At 35.4% G+C, this 19586-nt stretch overlaps 1 protein-coding gene across 1 annotated transcript; it reads right to left on the reverse strand.

The window, feature by feature from the left end:
* Positions 1-638: 638 nt before the first annotated feature.
* Positions 639-10423, reverse strand: LOC124634463 (homeobox protein Hox-B4-like). Its single transcript, XM_047170059.1, has 2 exons — positions 9741-10423; positions 639-1291 (listed from the first exon to the last, which is right to left on the reverse strand). Exons 1-2 carry the CDS (start codon positions 10270-10272, stop codon positions 639-641), a joined length of 1185 nt encoding a protein of 394 aa, XP_047026015.1. The 5' UTR covers positions 10273-10423.
* Between the last annotated feature and the right edge of the window lie 9163 nt (positions 10424-19586).

The following is a 19586-nucleotide window of genomic DNA, read 5'->3' on the forward strand; positions in this document are numbered from 1 at the left end:
ACATACACAGTATTTCTACCCACCTGTAGCTTTAATTAGGAACAGTATATTAAATAATTCAACATAACTATTATATTATTTTACATCAAAGCTTTTGCTAATCACCAGAGCATACAAAAATCAAAAAAAAAACTATCTCCAAAATGAAAGATAGATCCTAAAGTGTAGTACAAAAGCTACATTTTATAAAAGTGTTATTCAAATGGACTGCATTGAACAGATTAATGTGTATTTAAATAAATTAATTGAGTAATTAAAATGGTAACTAAAAAGTAAGTAGACAGCTTAGCAAACGTCGATGAAATGTTATTTTCCTTGCAACGTATAAAAAGTTAGTTATTCATTTAATAAATACAATTGTTACTACTGACAATGACTTAAAATAAAATGTACAAATTCAACACTCAGAAGATGTTTACCTACCCTAAAATAATAATAATCACACTTTTGACATTGTAAAGTTTTCCACCTAACTATCCAAACATCCGATTATGACTGGTTACTCTAGAATACTTACACAACTTAAAAATAAATCTTAAATTAAATTAATCACTTTATTACACCTTAGACATAAAGGAATGGTAAGAATTACAGTTCGATAATGAAAAATAGAGTTTTCTTCTTTACACATCTAAAGATTATAAGGCGGTTAGACCGTAGTCTGATTTGATGACTGGTTGGTTGGTTGGGATGCCGGTGCCGCAGCCTGCTGAGCCGACGGGCGAGCCGTGAGCTGCGAGGTTTGCCAGTAGTGCAGGATCCATTCCTCCGTGCATGCTCATCATATGAAGATGATGCGGGGTCATGGGATGCCCTGGATTCATCTGGCTCCCTGGATGAGACATCGGACTGATCGCTGGGTCGTGTGACAAATTCTGTTGCGCTCCAACACAATGTAAATCATTCATTATGTTATCAGTAACATTCTCTATACTGTCCGGTCTACCATTGTTGTTTGATTTCTTCTTATCATTGTTATTTGTATTCTTATTCGATCTACTCTTTGGTGTACCTTTAGTCGTGGTTGTGGTGACGCCTGCCGGATTGGTTTTTCTTCTTACGTTTTTGGTGTTGGGCAACTTATTGTCTTTCTTCCACTTCATTCGCCTATTCTGGAACCAGATTTTGATTTGCCTTTCGGATAAGACTAGAGTGTGGGCGATCTCTATTCTTCTTCTCCGTGTTAGATATCTGTTGTAATGGAATTCTTTCTCAAGTTCTAGTATTTGGTGTCTCGTGTAGGCTGTGCGTTGGCGCTTCGGTTCCATTCCAGGTTGAAATTGGCCGTTTGCTGTGAACAAAATAAGGCGTTTTAGAAACTGACAACGGTTTTTCGAAGAAGAAAGAGGTCTGTGTGTGTTTGCTTCCTAGAGTTTTTGAATCAACAATATCATGAATTGGTCTTCTAGTAAAACATGCAGCTTGACTTTATGTGGATCTGAAAATCATTACTCTGTTTCTTCATTATGGTTCTAGTCAGTAAAGCAGGAAATTGTAAAGTTCGCTTCCACTACCTGTACGTTCGGATACCGCACCTCTAATAAAACTGTGCCTAACAATATATAAATAAGGCCGTGCCTACAACAGCGGTTGCGTGCTCGACGCACAATAATTTATGTACCGACCTGTTGTGTTAATTAATGTGCATAATAATTACACATGCATGCGCCTGAGCTTCCTTTTTGTTTTGATTAATTGCGCCTAGTAAATTAGTTGTACAGACAACGTAGACATTGATACGATTTCGTACACCTTGTATGGCATGTTACAATTTTGCATATAGTATGTACGCACATAAAAGTAAGTTATTTACATATGTACTTGTGTGTTGTTGAGATTGTGTGGGTATTTTTAGTTAATTTCAATTTCGTTTGTTGTCAATTTTGATTGATCAGGTTATATTGTAAGACACTTTTACTTTTAGATTAAGTAGTAAGTCAAATTGCTTGTCTGATATGTGTAGTAGTTTAAATTAACTATCGTCAGTAAATAAGCATCGGTAGCTAAAGTTTTAAACCATGATTGATTTTATATGGGCTGGTTTTAATTAACAGAATGGCACTTGAGGTTATTTCAAAATGTTGGTACTGTTCCTACTCATTTTGTTTGGTCGTACCTAAATCTTGACGGCTAGAGTATGTTCAAGTCTTTTTAACAATCAATAATATTGTTCAACCCTTGCCAAAAAGGCAAGCTATGAGGTTGCTAGCAGACGTCACTCCTGCCCTCTTAAGCTTCATAAATCAAGTTTCACATAATTCGGGTCCAATCAACAAATTCTATAGCGCCACCCTTTCAATTACTTTAATACCAAGTACTAGGCACATAATAGATTAGTATTAGTATTTTAGTACTGTAAGATTGTAGGGTTGAAGGCCAAAGACCTTCAGGCTTTTGTATTAAAGCTCACTTGAACGCTCAAAAGGACTAATAGTCTTGACAGAATAGTGCCATTGTTGGCAAGTCCTAGTAATTTTGTAATTTCCTTTGAAGGAAATTGCCTTTATACTTGATGTCAAAGGAGGCTCGCAGTCAATGTAACGTCTTTTTTTATTTGTAAATAGGATATAATGGAAAATTCTTTGAGTTATTAGCCTGAACAAATATTTGAAATTTTTCCGAGAGTGAATAGGCAATTTCGGTTATAATGCCTAAAGCAAATTATTGTAAAAATATTAGGTTGGGACTTAAAATAACATCATTGACGTAATAACGAAAATTATTATGATTAAAAGTAGGTAACCAGAGAGCGGTCACAAGACTAGGTAACTAATGCGAAAACTATCTAAGTAAACGAGACTCTTAGAACAATGATAATTATCCATTTTCTCAGAAAATACAGGTTGTAATGAATGTAACTGTTGTTTACAACATCTTAATTACAGTAATATTTACGATTTGCTACGCTACCATTTTGTAATTGCTTATCTTTTGGTACATCTTTAATCTATCATTGAAAGTTTTCCCCAACAATTTTTTGGAAAAACTTACGAGGCAATTCAGGTTCATAAAACTATATGTGTAATGTTAAAAAATTATGTACATATTTGGAAATTACAGTTAAAAGATATCAAGTATAAAAGGAAGCTATCATAAAAAAGCAATCTGAGAAACTCCATCCAACGAAACGAAACAATTGTAACACGAGTAACATAACGCACACTGAACCCGACTTCCTTTTATTTATATCGATAAAACAAAAAGATAATCAGGAACGAGATCACAAATCACTAATCTATATACGAGGACCATAAGTGGAAGAGGGATAGACACATTTCTGTGGGGTACGTCGTGGTATTTCTTTGAATCTCTGCGGTCCTCTGCGGTCCTGGTATGTGCGGTCGCGGCTAAGTCGAGATTCCCGCTGACCACTGACAACTCCACATTGAGCAGGGTCTAGGGATCGTACCAAATAAATATGGAGATATACCAAGCTAGTTTTAGGTATGTTGCTACCCCGATACAAGGAAAATATAGGAAAGAGGCGTGTCCCTTTTTGTGGAAATGTGTAGCGTGCTTCGTTTTTTGCTGTCGCTAATTTATCTATCTGAGAGTGAAATACAACAGTAGGCATGATTTTCGTAATTGTTTTTAGAACCTTATGATAGAATCTTTTTAATACATCTTTGTTGTATTGAACGAGTAAGTGTGAACATACAGGAATTAATTCAATACTGTGAGAACTTTTGTTATTTTACCGTACTTTGGAAACAATGACAGAATGACTAGGTAGGCATTGTAATTGGCTCAGATAAAATAGACTGATTCAGCTTCCATTGCGAGATATCACTTTAAAATCTTTCTAACCATACTTTGCAGTTATTATGGTTTAATCAATAACTTTCGTCTGTAAAATAATGTAGTAGGTATGTATGAAGAAGAAAAACAAGTTTTTCAAACGAGTAGACGAATGATAAGTTTCAACTTTCGACCAGTGTTTGTTGAAGTAGTGTGGTGATCAATTATACAAACGTCTGAGGCGACAAATACAGTTTGTTGACAAATTAGCCGTAAAAAACTATTACAGTGTGTATTTTTGGCTCTTACGTAAACGTAAAATTGAATGCTATTAATCAAAAGATCCATATTTACTGAAAAATCGTTCTCAAAATAAAGCATACGTGTCTGGACGAATGTTTAAATTCTTTTTAGTAACTGTACTGCTTTAGACGCTACTATTACGACACCGAAGAATTATTTTAGAAAACCAACAGTTAATAATTCCATCAAAAGATGACAACCTCTGTAATGAAGGAGACAGCATAATAAAACTTTGCCGCGTATTATTTTAATATTCCTTTAAAAGCTTGTATCACCTGCCACACGCAAGCAACAACTCATTATTTTAGTGGTGATCGCAAACCGCTAGCCGGCATCGCTACCGGTGCTCGATCTTCGCTTCGTTAGCCACTATCACGTCATCAAGACGATGACAATCTCAATTGAATTACGAGCTACCTGTGACCAACGTGTGGTCCTTCTGTTAATCTCGAGTCGATCTTACGACGCATGCGCTATCGGCCCCTCGAGGTGGTCCCGCCTCATTACGTCCAACTTACGATGGATCTAAAGCCTCTTTGTCCCACTATTGTGTACCATGAAAAATGTTAGTCCAATGACAGGTGTCGATAAGCCAAGTCTCTTTTAAATTCGGAATAAAACGCGCGAATGTGATACTAGCAATTTCTTGGGCGATCAATCAATTCGACCGGTTCATTAATGATGTAAGCACGGATGAGGATTCCTCTCATGTTTGTCGTTTTAATCGCGAAGCTTTTCACTTTTAATGTAATTTTGTTTGACAATATCGATAAGCATTGCCTTTTGTTTGAGCGTCTATTGTTCATAGTAATCTGATTCCCAAATTATTACGAGTGATCCTATGAAAAGTGCTTGAGTATTGTTTGCCGTGACCGGTATCATTTTGTCACCCGCTTTAATTTTTAGATCTCACATCATACTATTTACACTAAAAGCTTCTCCAGACATCAAACTTAAAATTACATATGTTAAAATTTTTGGCACAACGATTCTACCTCTACGAAGAAAAAACTCAAAGAACTACAGCTTAAAATATAAAATTCACGTTATCACGGTCTTTTCTCGCAGTAAGGTATTTTGAAGCAAGAAACTCGCTGCGTCATGATCGAGGGCCCTGCTTGTGTATTTGCTAATCGTATCTTCAGTCTCTTTACAAAACTGAGAAGAAATATTCTCACCTTTTATTAAATTTTATTTTAGTAACGCAGATACAGCATTTTTATGTTATTAAACAGACTTAGGTATTTTTAAGATTTTTCTACCAAGCAGGGGTTATTATACTGATTTTTTTCCTTTGTATAGCGGTTGGATCATTTTGAATCAAACCCGATACACGGAGCCAAACCTGATACCATACACAACAACCAAACTACGACTCTAACGTCCCCACTCAGAGACATTTAATGATTACTTAAGTCACTCCTTAGTGACAGAATGTCATACAAATCCTTCACTAAGAAATGGCTTAAGTAACCATTAAATGTCTCTGAGTGGGGACGTAAATATGCCTTCAGAGTAAATAAATAAAATCATAAAATTGCATCCTTCTAAAATAACTCAAAGAACAAAAGTTTATATTACTGAAATCACAAAAACCAGACATACATGTCAACACATACATACATTCATGTTTTTACTGCAACTCAATACAATATGCATAATTTAGACATGCAAAGAAAAAGTGTCGACAGATGAATTCTGAGACAACCGTCAAAGGTCACTAGTGTTATAATGACATAAGTATTATGTTTTATGACAATATGGCAAAATTATTTATAGGAAGGTACACTCACGGACGTTAATTTTTGAGCTACTTGTGTTTTACCCATTAATACATATTAATGTCGGGTTTAGTATATTTTAGGCTTACATAGGTAGTACTGAGTAACTATCCCAGGTCAACTAATTATTATTTTAGCAAAAATTATCTTGTGACAATTTATTTATTGCTTGGCCAAAGAAATTTCTTTAAAAATAAATAGCTTTTCGTTGTATTCGTTGTCTTTTTCATGGGACTCGGAACCATGATAACGAGTATTTAATTAACTTTATTTTAAAGGTGGTCATTATCAAAAAATATTGGATGTAACGTTTGCATTTATTATTGACAGCATTTTAATTTCATTTTCATTAAAATTATTCATCTGGTTTACGCGGGTGCGGGTTATCTGGTTCATATTCATATTCAGTCATTTTATCATCTGAATGTTTTTCTATTTAATTACAAAATCTAAAAGTTAGAAATTGACTCAATGACTAAAGGCTGCGACTGTACCAACAAATTGGACTTTACCCGCGACTTCGTTCTCTGGACTGTCCCCGAGTTAGATATAAAATATCTTCAGAGTTACTTACCTCGTAATATGTTAGAATGATAGTTTAATTTATCTAACATTTAGGGAAAAATATCTGATTTTAAATAGAAAATGTTCAGTTTTTTGTTTATTTTTTAGTTCTATTTACAGTATTTTCTACTTTGTTAGCTCAATTAATTTTACAATATTTGCATGCCATGGCAAGTGGCAAGCAATTTTTAAAGCATGTATACACATGTTTATGGCAAATAAATTATTTTATTCCATTCTATAGGGATTAAATACAATTCAATCTATAGTTCGAAAAGGTACCTATAACACGAAATTACTAAGACAATAATAGAGTGTATTGTTTACCACTCACATGAAAATGCAAATGAAATATGTAAAACAGTCTTTTTTCAGAAATAATTTATAATGCAAATGTGTATTATACAGATGCATAGATTCTAGCATTTGATTGTAAATAATACTGAAACAAGTACTTGTATAAAGCAATGAGCAATGATCGATGTACTTGTGTTTATACTTACTAACATTGATGATTATGACGTGGAAGATGATTGCATACACATAATACTTTGAGCTTGAATAAATTTATTTGTTTGCTTGTTTCTCAGGCTCGTTTATTGCATAGATGATTACTGAAGATGTGAACTTGATATTTACGCTTTAGCACTGATAGAGATAGAACATTTTTATCTGCATCTGCATTGTAATATGTATACTTCAGCTACTATAAAAATATGATATTATATTATTGAGTCAAGTAACTACCTGTTATTTAATGGGACTAAAATACACGGTAACTTAAAGCATTTATTCGTTTCAGAACTTCAAACTTTAGTAATTTTTTTAATCACCTTTTCTTTTTGAATTGATTACATCACGGTAGGTCCGAAGCCACGGGCGAGTGAACACTCAATGCATTGTTCAATGCAAAAAACTATACAAAAAATTGAAAAAAATTACACTAGCTGCACCTACAAATAAATTCAAGTCCAAAGTATCCATATCATCATATAAATAGTTCCTATAATGGTACCTAAACATTTGTCAGATTTTTATTGAAAGACGGCAAACGTTTAAAAGTTCTTTAATAACAGAGAATAGTCAAGAGATTTGACCATTTTCTGTTACCATAGAGAAGTTATAGTATCTACCCATATGTATGAACTGTTCAACTTCTTTTCAAAAAATATATGCATAGACATTTAATTTGATCAAAAGTAAAATATAAGCATGAAACTCATATTCCAGATTAAAATCAAGACTATTTTGTTTTCAAACTGAAAGAAAGGCAGCAGCGTTTTGCAAAATATGTTTCAACATTCAATAGAAATATTCTGACAAGAAGGGCACCAAGAAGCATGAATCAATTTATCTCTAAGTTACAAAATAAAATTAATACTTCTAAATTGTATCAAATTTGATATTGACTAATCGCCTCAAGTGCGAAACTTAGCGTCGCGTCGCATCAAACAAAAAATACACCTGAACCAAATCGGCCACCAAAAAGGACAAAAGGGAGACAACTCGATAACAAAAAAACTAGATATTAATAATCTCCACGCCAAATGTAACACCACAAACAGCTATTTAAAAGCCATAAAAATAAATGACTCTCATTAACATGAGTGTTTGGTCCTTTATAACCCGACAATGGTCTTTGCGTCTTAAAGGATCATTTTAATGACGTCGCATTAGTAAAATGTCAAAACAGAAAGGACACACTCGAAGACGAGTGCTTGAAGTAAACATTTGAGGGTTATAAATTGGAAGTGATTTGTTTAATTCTTTTACGTATCCACCGCGAACGTTTGTGTTCGAAAGATTTTTGCATTGATAGTACACAATGGTGAAATTAATGTGTGGATATTAATCTTGGAGGACTACATATTTTATACTCATTTGTACGTTATTAGGAGCTTTTAGCTTGTGATTTGGGTGCATTGTGGTTATTTTTTGTGTTTTCTTTTCATTTTGTGTCGTCTCCAATATTTAAATACGTTTATACTTTGTATATCTTTTTCTAAAGCACATTGTCGTGCATAATATTCTTATGATTTGTTTAAGTTCAAAGCTTCTGCGAAAAGAAGGCAAAACGCAATTTGTTCAGTTACAATTCAGTACTTTTCTCAATTTTCCCGTCAAATAACTTTATTTCTCAGAAGCCATACGACGCCTTGCGCATGATCAGTAGTGTTTTAGTCATACATTTTGAAGTCACTCCAATGGAGTCCCAGCCAGAGCCCAAAATTATAATTTAATTAAGCTACGTTTGTCATTAGCTATACTATAGGTATAAATATTAGTATCCATAGCAGAAATACTGCTGAAATTGTCATTTCATCTTGCATGAGTCTGAATCATTTCATCGATTTTTTTTAAATTTAAACTATATACTAACATTACTGCTCTATAATAGGTTTTACCACATACTGAACCTACACGAAGTTGAGAAATCAGTCAAAACAGGATATGTGAAAAATACCTAGACTGGTGCCATACTTAATACCTACTCTAGTAACAAACAAAACATTGAATACCTGTCGTATTTCGTAGTAAACAAAGTTATTAGCGGTAGCTGAGCACTTTACGCGGAATAGTTACCTAATACCTGCTTGATAATGTTGCAACTAGCGTCTCTTGCAACTATATTCACCGGCTCTCGTGTGTTTTTATACATCACATCAATTAGAACATTGTAATTTCCAAAGATAATAGTAGTAACAAAATGCTTTACCTATTTATTGCTCCTACTGTCTCAGGAAATGGTATAGAAAAACCATGAAATGCGTCATTATTTACATCATACAATTAATTAGTACAATTTATTTTTGTAGCGAACAAAATAGATGACTTTTAAAATAAAGCAATGGATTAACCTTCCTACATAAATTATCTCTACATCTATTATAGTTTCTCGCCTGTCAAGAGCACTACGCTGCTAATTTGATTTTTAATAGGCAAATTATAAATTCATAAAGACTTGTTTTCATTGCCTTCAAGATTTGCAAAGATTACTACATTCTATTAATATCTATCTGTCGCTAAATATCATAGTAAAATGCCTGGTCTGTCTATTAGTTGACGAAAAACTCAAAAGCTACCAAACAAACTTGACCGAAGAAGGGACTTGAAGAAAGAATACCAATAGATTATATAGTTATATATAGTTAGTTATAATGTCCTGTAACTAGCCAATGCGGTGACTTTTCAGATCAACATAATTAAAGGTAATCTATCTTTCATCTCCTATTGATAGCTATCCTTTGAGAATCCTTAGGTACGCTTTATAAAAAATAGGTAAAGACTCTAATTAGCATGATTTTTCATCACCGTTATCTTCTAAAACAAAATAAAAACACAAATCATACTCACAGGCACCAGCGACATGAATCTTCTTCATCCATGGATAAATTACCCTGTCAGTGTTGTCTGAACAAATAGAGGAATCATCGTCTTCAACTGGCGGAGAGTCCAGCAGTAGCCTCTCATCATCAAGTTCAGATCCGGGAGACCCTTCTCGGCCTAACGCATGTAACTTTCTTCCTGCTGGGGCTGCTTCTTCAATATGCCTCTCTAGCCTTAAACCAAGTTCTGCTAAGCCAGGGGCTGTATCAGGATTGTGGGCAGGGTACCCGTGATCCGCGTCAGAAGGGTGAGAAGGCTCAGGAGGCCTCGGTGGCGGAGCGACAGGTGGGTGCTGCGGCAACGGATGATAATACCCTCCATACCCATAACCTGTCCCAATCTGAACTGGAGCATATTGGTGCTGATATCCATACTGCAAATGTTGGTGTTGGTAGTACTCTCCTGGTGGTATGTAGTCTGCCTGACTGTATTCCTCGGAGGGCGGGAATTTGGGGTCCGGCTGCGGTTGGTACCCACCGTTGGTGAGGAATGAGCTCATGGTGGGCGTGGTCCTCTCCGCGCATCACCTCGCACACACAACGCCTGCTAATATGGCTGCCATTCAATTTAACGTCATTTTTTTACAAATTGTCCTTTGGCCCTTTAATTTAGATGTTACAGTCATCAATTAAACCACATAAAATATAGCTATAGGTATTGTTAATTCTCTACTGCAGCTAAGCCAAAAGTAGAGCCTACACTTTATTCAGTACAGCTACTGTGTCTCAAGGATGTGGTTTCAATACTGCAAAAGCTCTTAGGTTCACACCAAGTATTGAATCTTCTGATTCAGTCTATGAAACAAGATAACCAGGGAAAGTTAGAACGGTAGATTTCAAGATCTGGCAGGCTGAACAACACGGTAAGCTTCACAGTAATTTTACAAAATTTAATTCTACGTATAAAATGTTTTTCATAGACTTTCAATCACTTTGTTCAAAGTTAGGTAAGTAGTCCAAAATATTGCAAACCTGACTCAACGTCCAGTTTCGTAAATCTCGTATTGTTACAATTTATCACATTTATTAACACTATCGTCACTATCTACAGCGTTTGTCCACTGAGCACTATCACACACCAGTCAGTTCATTTCACAATTTTGTTCGCCAAGTTTTAGAACAGCATTATTGCAAAGTCATTTGATTTATCACTTTTTGATAATAAACAATGGTGCTGGAGGCGCGCTGTCCTGCAACATTTTGAGACAATATACACTGCCCAACACGCCAGCACACTCTGTCACTTTAAGGACTCCTATACATGTTCATCAATTTTTACATACCACCTTCCATTTTTAAGGCGGAGCTGTTCTTCTTGTTACTTGCCTTCAAATCGCCAAACGATTTTCAACCCTATCACCATCAGATAAATCTTAATTCCGCTTGTGGCTGTTCTTGAAAGCAATAAGCTGCAACTACGCTTTTCCCCCTCCCGCTTGTAAACAACCGAATGCGTGCGAAAGAAATAGACGCATAAATCGTTCGTCGACGCTGTAACCAATGCTATAGTGCCATCTCATTCTTTCATACATCTTTTTAGACGTGAGCAAATGAGAACGGAGATTAAAGCGTAGTTTAGTATAGAAGAGATTAAGAAGCTGTTTAATAATAATACAGAACGAACATGGTCTCTGTTCGAGGCGACACGGGCGGCGGGTTTTAAATATTTAATATGCAATTTCCTTTATTTTTTATTATTATACTGTTCATTATTTTAATGGACGACAAGTGAGATATAATTAGGTAGAAATTAATAGTTTTGATACAAACTGTGTACGGCCATCATACGGTCATTTGCATTTTAGTATCCGTCACTCATGGTCAACGTAATATTAATGATTTCGAGTGTTTAGTACTGTTTTACTGTTTTACTTATCACTAATTAATTAAGCTTACATAATGTTTTATAAGGGAACATGCGTGAAATTGATACTGGGTAAATTGTAATTTGTTATCATAGGCAATGCTGAAGTAGTAGGAACTTGCAAAATGTTAAAGAGCCACCTAGTTACATTTAGGAATCTTACAATTTTAAGGAAGTTAAGAACATGTATCCTAGATCTCCATAATTTGACCGGCTACACCATAAATGAATTGAATGAATGATAACATTTTCAATAAATTCTCTGCACCAAAAATAATTCTAAAATGCAAATCTTAGGACCAAAAGAAAAACAAAAGTCCAAAACAATAACAAAACACACAAGACTTAAACCAAGATAACTATCACAAAAATTACACGACAAATCCGATCAGTCCTTATGCTCCAACAAAAAACAAAGCAACCACTAGTCACGGTACTATGATAGCGTCTAAGCCACTAATACTACACTAAGACCCGCCAAGGGAGCCGACATGGACACCAAATAAACAAAAATGGTGATTTTATTGAATTAGATGATCACAATGGAGCCCGATGAAATTCTGCTGAGTCATCTCAGCTCCCGAGCGATCACAAAAGGTGGTAACACCCGATCAATGGATGTTTGATCAATAAATAGACGTGTATCTGGTCTGGTTCGGCCTTTTTTGATAGTGATTCTGTTTTGGTGGGATAAAGGTTCAGCTGCTTCGGGTGTTTTGGGCAAGTTTTCTGATGGTGTGCTTTTTAAATTGTAGCTGTAAGTTTTCGGTATATTATTTTGTGGAAATGGTGGGAACATCTTCATATTTTTCTTAAGTTGTATTTTTGGTGTGCTCTTTATTCTGCTGAGCTTCAAAACAAGCTGCTAAAATCCAACACAAGCTCAATGTCAAAATGAGTTTCTCCATATCAAGATGGGACCTGTCGATATCTGAAGAAAGTGCAACCAGCTACTTCATTATTAGAAAAGTTGATAACCAAGAACAATTATAAAGTGGTCAGGCAACTGAAAACGAGATCTGCCCAAACTCTTAAATACTTAGGTAGTACACAAGATGCATCAGTAATAGGTAAATACTTCCAAGTTAATAGTAAAGGTACAAAAGAATGAAAAACATCCTATTTTCCACTACCACACAATGACCGTTAATTGCAGCTCGGGGGATCCCTGATGATCTCTTATTGCCACTATGGCAGATGATGACAATGATAATTGCATAGCTACTGCCAAGTAACAAACCGGTACTTCTAGTTCTAAACACAAGGAAAATGACAGCCGTAATACATACTCTATATCGTGCCTAATCACTGTGCAATGTGTCGATGTGTCCGTCAGTAAGTTATCAGTGATCTTGACAACCAATAGATTGTTTGAATCTTAATTGTTTTTATGACTTCATGCAAACTTGAGATTTTTTAATTTCACACTGAACATGTCAAGCTTTAAGCAATATTTCTGATACTGTGTTTCTATACACTTCCAAGACACTTGATTAAAGTATTTGCTTATGAAAGATAAATGTCCCACATTGAAGACATCCTTATCGGCGCAAACTTTCTTCAACAAACTTGCTCACTCCCGTTGTGTTTTTTCTCGTGACGCTAACTGCCTGCCAGCTCGTTCTATCCAGCGCAAACTTAATCCAAGTTTAATGAACAATACGACAGGCCCTTAATCAAACTTTGGACTTCCTAACTTTTCGCTCAGACGATTCCGAACTTTAAAAGTTGCAACAGCGAGTTTAAATTCATCTGCCCACTCAAATGCAGATAAGTCATTTTGTCTTTCAAATTCCCAGCTGGAGAAAAACCTATTTAGCTGACTTTGATCGTATTATTTGTTTCTTGTTTTGCCTTTAGATACAGTGTCGGAATAAAGAGAGTTTATTTAAACTGGATCTTATTAAGATTTCAACAAGGTCATTTATAATATTCAGATTTGATAGAAACAAAGTTTTGTTCTGATAGGGATTTGGATATAATTTGTTTTTGTTTTTGGTCGATTTTAAATGGGACTGTATCATTAAAGTTGAGAGCAAAAAATACAATTTAAAATTTCGCAGTCGTGTTCCCAATCACATGTTGTGAAGGGAATCGTATAGCCAATTTTCTGTAATGGCGGGTTGCGTTTCCTATCTTTGTTGAGCCGAGTGCCGACGTTTTTTGCAAAGTCTCGCCCCTCCCATGCCGAGGGCTGGCTTCGATGAAATTTATGGGATACATATGTACTTACTTACCCAAATACTTTTATTTTTTGTGTGCATTTTTACGTCTCATATGTATGTATGTGATGACAGCAAGATCCTCTTACAGCGATATGATAAACAGTGGTATATGTATGATTAGGGAAAAAAGAATACTTGGGCTTGTTTCTGATTCATCACTTCAAATAGTTTAATATTAACAATGTCAATACATTGTGTACGCGTCTGCTCTGAAGCAAGCTTCTCAAAGCCACGCACAAGTTTCTGACGCGGGTACGTCATCGTATGTCAGACGTTTGACAGCCGACACCACTCTCGCCTCCCTGCCACCTCCCACGCCCCCCTTGGTGACGTCACCCGTTAAAGGAATCCGTTCTGGATGGAAGGTCTACGTCTAGAAAGATTTGAATTTCAAGTGTCTTATAACTATACTTACCTACCAGTATAAGGTACAGTGTTATAATCACATAGGTATTATAAGAAGACTGAAATAAAAAATTCTGACCGAACCGAACCGACCGAACAAAACTCAGTAGCTACATCGAAAATATCTTTTTGGTTGAAATCGTATTTCTTAGAGTCTGAATTTCTAGCTAAGTACTTTTAGTACTTAAATTCTGATTCCAATATGTCTTTGAAATATATTTTCTCCAAGATTTATAGAACATTTTCTGCCAGAGCCAAAGTTCATATTTTGCCATTTTATGTGTATGTATGCCTCACAAAAACGTCAAATGTTACAGCGTCGAGGGGGAACGTTTGGTATTCCTGACAAGACCAAATATTTCAACCAAAGTCCTCACCGCCTCCATTGTATTATGAACTTTAGCAGCTGTTTCATATGGTACATTTTTGTTTGTTTGGTTGTTGGTGCTTGTGATGGTTTCCACCTGAGTGAGCAGATGTTTCATTAATCAGTGAACAGTCGCGACAGTGCAGCAGCGCTGGCGTCGCGGTTCAATTTTTTTCCTCTTGCGCCCTTAGATTGGATATTGGACACGATTTCCTGGGAAACTTGGCAGAGACTGGGTGGTCGCTAATCAATAGTATACGTATCTATTACTTATGATATGTACTGAGACAGATAATAATTCATTGCTTCCTTCCTCCGTGTTTTGTTTTTGTGCTTTTCTTATTCGTCTAGGAGGTCTCTTTTACAGGGTGTGTTGTCTTGTGTGGAAGTTACGCAACAGAAATCTGTTTCTGATTAAAAATAAGTTAGAAATTATTCAAGTTGTAATTACCCTAGCATACAACTTTAGGTACTGATGTACAACTTTATGTTTGAACACTTTCTGTATCTCTTCCGCTGAGATCGATGAGTTTTGTCGTTATAAATTTGCCGATCCATATATTTCGTATCGCAGTCAAACCAAGTAAAGCTATCCGTTTATCCCACCCAAAAAAAAAGTACTATCAGCCCAACACACTCAAATTAAACATTTCATCTCCACTCAACAATATCCACGGACCCAAATCTTTTAACCCTCCTCAACTTTATCTAAAAGCAAAAGCAATTTGCATTTCAATGCATAAATTTCTCCCACACACGCTTACCCTGCGAGTGTTGCCATCTCCTCCCCTCTGCACTCTGAGAATTATCCCTCCATGAAAAGGGGAGCTTTTGTTACTGCAGTTTCATATTATGTACGGGAGCTGTGTAGATTTTGATAACCATATAAGTCAGTGTGTTTGCTGACATAGTGAAGGATGCTGTTAATATAACTCTTCTTTTTCTTAGTTGAAGTTTAGGTCATATTGATTATGGATTATTGGATTAAAATTCATTTTATTTAATGCTTCTTGTACATAATGTACAATGGCAGACTTAACGCTTTAGCTATTATCTACGAGAATTAATATTAATTATGGTCAACGATATATGTAATCTAGAACCTTGAAACTACCAAAGTTAAAAGAAATTTGAATCAACACAATGTCTCACTGGTTTAAAGAGAAAAGAAAGTCATATTCTAAAGATTGTTTAAACAAAATATAATAACGGAACCAACAGACGCAATATCACAGAATCATGATGCTATAGATATTCATAACAAGCAAATAACAAAAACGAATCTGCTTATAGCACCGATCGATCAAACGCTGACTATTACATTAAACTTAAATAAACTAAAATTTCACGCTTACATCTTACTTTCTAATGATCGATTGGCCGGAAAATCGTACTCGATTCTCGATTCAACGTAAATATTTTGACATCGAGGAATCGTATGACGAAACAATCGCTTTCATATCTGAGGGGAATGTTAGAAAACTTAATATCTGCAGACGTTTGATAGATCGGTCTCGCGGGTGTTGGGAACTGCGAACGGTAGCGACTCGCCTTCGCTATACAATGGTGAGTCTAGAGACAACTGGTCGCTTGGGACTTCGATAAGATTGGCAGCGGAATGGTTAAACGCTGCTGTATTGAAGTACAATTTTGTTTGTTAAAGATCCCAAGACGATTGTAAAAGGCTTCGGCTTGCGTTTTGACCAGAGGCATGTAGGTAGATGGATTGCGAAATGACATGAAATTTTTGTACATTGAGTTTGGGATAGATATCAAACTAATAAAAGCAGCCGCTGGTTGACTCAAACTATTCCAGTCTTGAACTTTTGTTCAAGATGTGGTCAAAAATCTTCATGTTAGTTTCTTGTTAAGCCAGATGGACCAGAGCTCAAACAGTCATCCACCAATCATATTCAGTAATAGAACTTGCGTCACATATCTACGCTTAGAAAATGACACACTACAACAGTTTACCCACCACTAACTACGCATAGTGACGTCACCAGTCACCAGACACCATTCCTAAATGAATAAAATCCAAATGGAAAAGTTTCCACAGTTCCAAGTTTAAAACAGAACTGTCGAACAAACCTCTCGGATGCATGGTTTCGTTGCAGTACGTTCGCAAAAACCTCTCGACACTCACAATGACTAATGATGTTATGCAGTGGATCCCGAATGCCTCGTCCGTACCGTAGACAATGACGATTGGAATACGTATAATTGGGTAAAATGTTCAAAGATACCGCGCTTTTTGGGAAATTGTTGTGTTTTTTGCTGTTGTTGTTTTTTAGTTGCGTGAATGCTTAGAAAAATTAATGGTTGACACGTTTTTGTTAAGCAAAGTTTTTGCTTAGTTTTACATACGTATGTATTAGTATTATCTACATACTTATGAAAGACTTTGTATAGATATTTTACATTTTTATCAGGTTACACACCCCCTAGAGTTAGGTAAAGTTTTAGCCAATTTAAAAATCTCTTAAAAAAATAGGTTCAAGGATTGATATTGCCATAATTAAATAGCTTAAAATATCTGTTGCCAAATGTTCCATACTTGTCAACCAACCATCACACACGACAGCTGAAAATCTAAACAGAAAATCCAGCGTCAAACCAAATTCACACAAAGACTAGAACGGTAGGTATGTACAAGCCGATCCTTTTGCACCAGCCAAGAAAAATAGTAGAATACCCATTAATAACTGTCACGGTCTCCTTGTTAAATGCATACAATACTTGGAGCTTTTTAAAAGGCTCACAATGGGGACTTGGCTAAATTAAAAGTTTTTCGATACAACGCTCGCGACATTGCACGGAACTGGAGACGGTAATTATTGTACGTTACATTTGTATGGATTGCAGAGAAGTTGTTTACGTTAATATTTTGTTTTTTTTTTTTTTTTTTTGGAAAATTTGTGTTTTTTTTTTCAGGTAGGTGAATGTAACAGCTAAGTAGCTTGAAATTGGACATTAAAAAATAGTCATGTAAATAAGACGTAACGAGTCGTCTGCAAATAGAAGGTCAAAATAAAATAATCAGTTTACAATATCTCATCTATAAAGTACTTATTCTTACGTAACTCTCAGTAATAAATAACTTATATTACCTACAAATAAATAAACATGGTATAGGTATGTAATAGACAAGCAATTTACTTGTCATCAGTATTTATGTAACGTGAATTACCGTAAATAAAAAGGTAAATAACCATGTTCTTTGAAACGGAAAATTGTTTTCGATGATCTCACATTCTTATAAGGTATTTTATAAAATAACATTAGCAATGGGTTCGTAGTACATGCCATACTAATACCTTAAAAAAGTTGAAATTCAGGAATCTAAATCAGGCTTGGCCACTCGTAAGTCGGGAACCTACGACTGAAATCGTTGGATAGTTACTTAATAAAAAATAAAAAAAATCCTATCTAATATCATTAGGGGAAAAATCAAAACGCACTACGTTAATTTTTAAATTACCTCAACATACAACACAACACACAGTTGTTGGTTAACCTCAAATAAATAAATAAACATTTTGGCAACTGGTTGTTTTTGACAACCATACTCGTAAAGTTGGTTGGTACGTCAACTGACACTGGTTTGTAAAGACACATTTAAGCGGGAAAAAATCAAAATTAATGATATCAGTGGCAGCTACTAGGGCACAGTTGAATAGTCTTTTATAGTTTTACCTCAATACGTAGATACGTTTCGTGACTTTTCTTGAACTAACAATTTTTGTTCGAAGCAGGTAGATTAGTTTGTACGCAATTGTACTAAAGAAAATTTCGTATCCTTCCAAAGAAGCGTAATTTGTTTAAAACCTGTGCTGTATTTTGCCTTGTCAATATTTATTAAATAAATAATCTAATGTTCTGAAGCATCTTGAAGCTTATCTAAACCAGTCAGTTATTATTAGTCAGGAAAAAAAATCATACCACTTACCTATAACATTTTAAACTAGGTAGTAAACCTTTTTCAGTTCAAATAAATATAAATCAACAAAATATATTTTGGCAGCCATCATAAGATTTCAAAGAATTTTACTACACAACTTCATCTACCACTTATAAATTTTCTCCAACCGCTATGGCATTCGAACATCACAAAAAGATCATAACTCACAATATTTTCTCAAAGCAATCAGCACGCCTGCAATTCACGAAACTCCGACCATCCCATCACGTGACCTGGATAGCACCTTGATTGACTTATCATTTCAATCTCACTGACTACCATGAGAACACGAAACCATTTCATACCACAATTCCTGCGACAAAATACCTCATTCGTCTTCCATTGCGTATTTTGTTCACTTCGTTAGTCTGCTCTGCATAGCTAACACGCAATGTATGCTACATTTACTCTTGTTGTGGATTGGTTTGTGAGTTCTGTGGTACGTTGTTTCCATCGAGTTAACGCGGGGGCGCTTGCCTCCGCATCATCAGATGATACCATCTCCAGACAGTCGGTGTGACGTCGAGCCCTGAACACCCGTCAATGTTTTGACGTGGGCTTTAGTACCTACAAGTACCATAGTATGTATTATAAGCTCATATTCTCTGTGAAATGAGTAAGTAACGTTTAGGTATTTCTTACAAAAGCTTCTTTCCATGGCAAACTTGTGGTATTTCATGAAATTAAAAAGGTGTGAATAAGTTAGTGATAGAGAAGGTTTCCGTTTCAAAAAACTAAACGGGTAATCTCATATCGGGTCTTAATGAAAAACAAAGAACCCCTAATCTGTAAATCAATCAAGTGTCTTCAAAAAATAATAAAAACTTTATTTTTTCGAAGCCAGCAAATTCAATCATCAAAATAAAATAAAATTCCGCAGCGCTCAAACCCAACCTCCAATCCCAATTCCATCAAACAATCCCAAAGAAATTGCATATCGATCTCGAAATTTTAATTACTCTAACAGTGAGGCAATCAGGCGAAACCCTGTG

Source organism: Helicoverpa zea, chromosome 11, assembly GCF_022581195.2.
Source record: "Helicoverpa zea isolate HzStark_Cry1AcR chromosome 11, ilHelZeax1.1, whole genome shotgun sequence".
Lineage (NCBI taxonomy): Eukaryota > Metazoa > Arthropoda > Insecta > Lepidoptera > Noctuidae > Helicoverpa > Helicoverpa zea.

Bases quoted from the DNA above. Each gene is read 5' to 3' on its own strand.
- LOC124634463 (XM_047170059.1), bottom strand. From the start codon at position 10,272: ATGAGCTCATTCCTCACCAACGGTGGGTACCAACCGCAGCCGGACCCC. The intron at 1,292-9,740 runs GTGAGTATGATT...TTTTGTTCACAG, and splicing joins GATTCATGTCGCTGGTGCCT to CAAACGGCCAATTTCAACCT.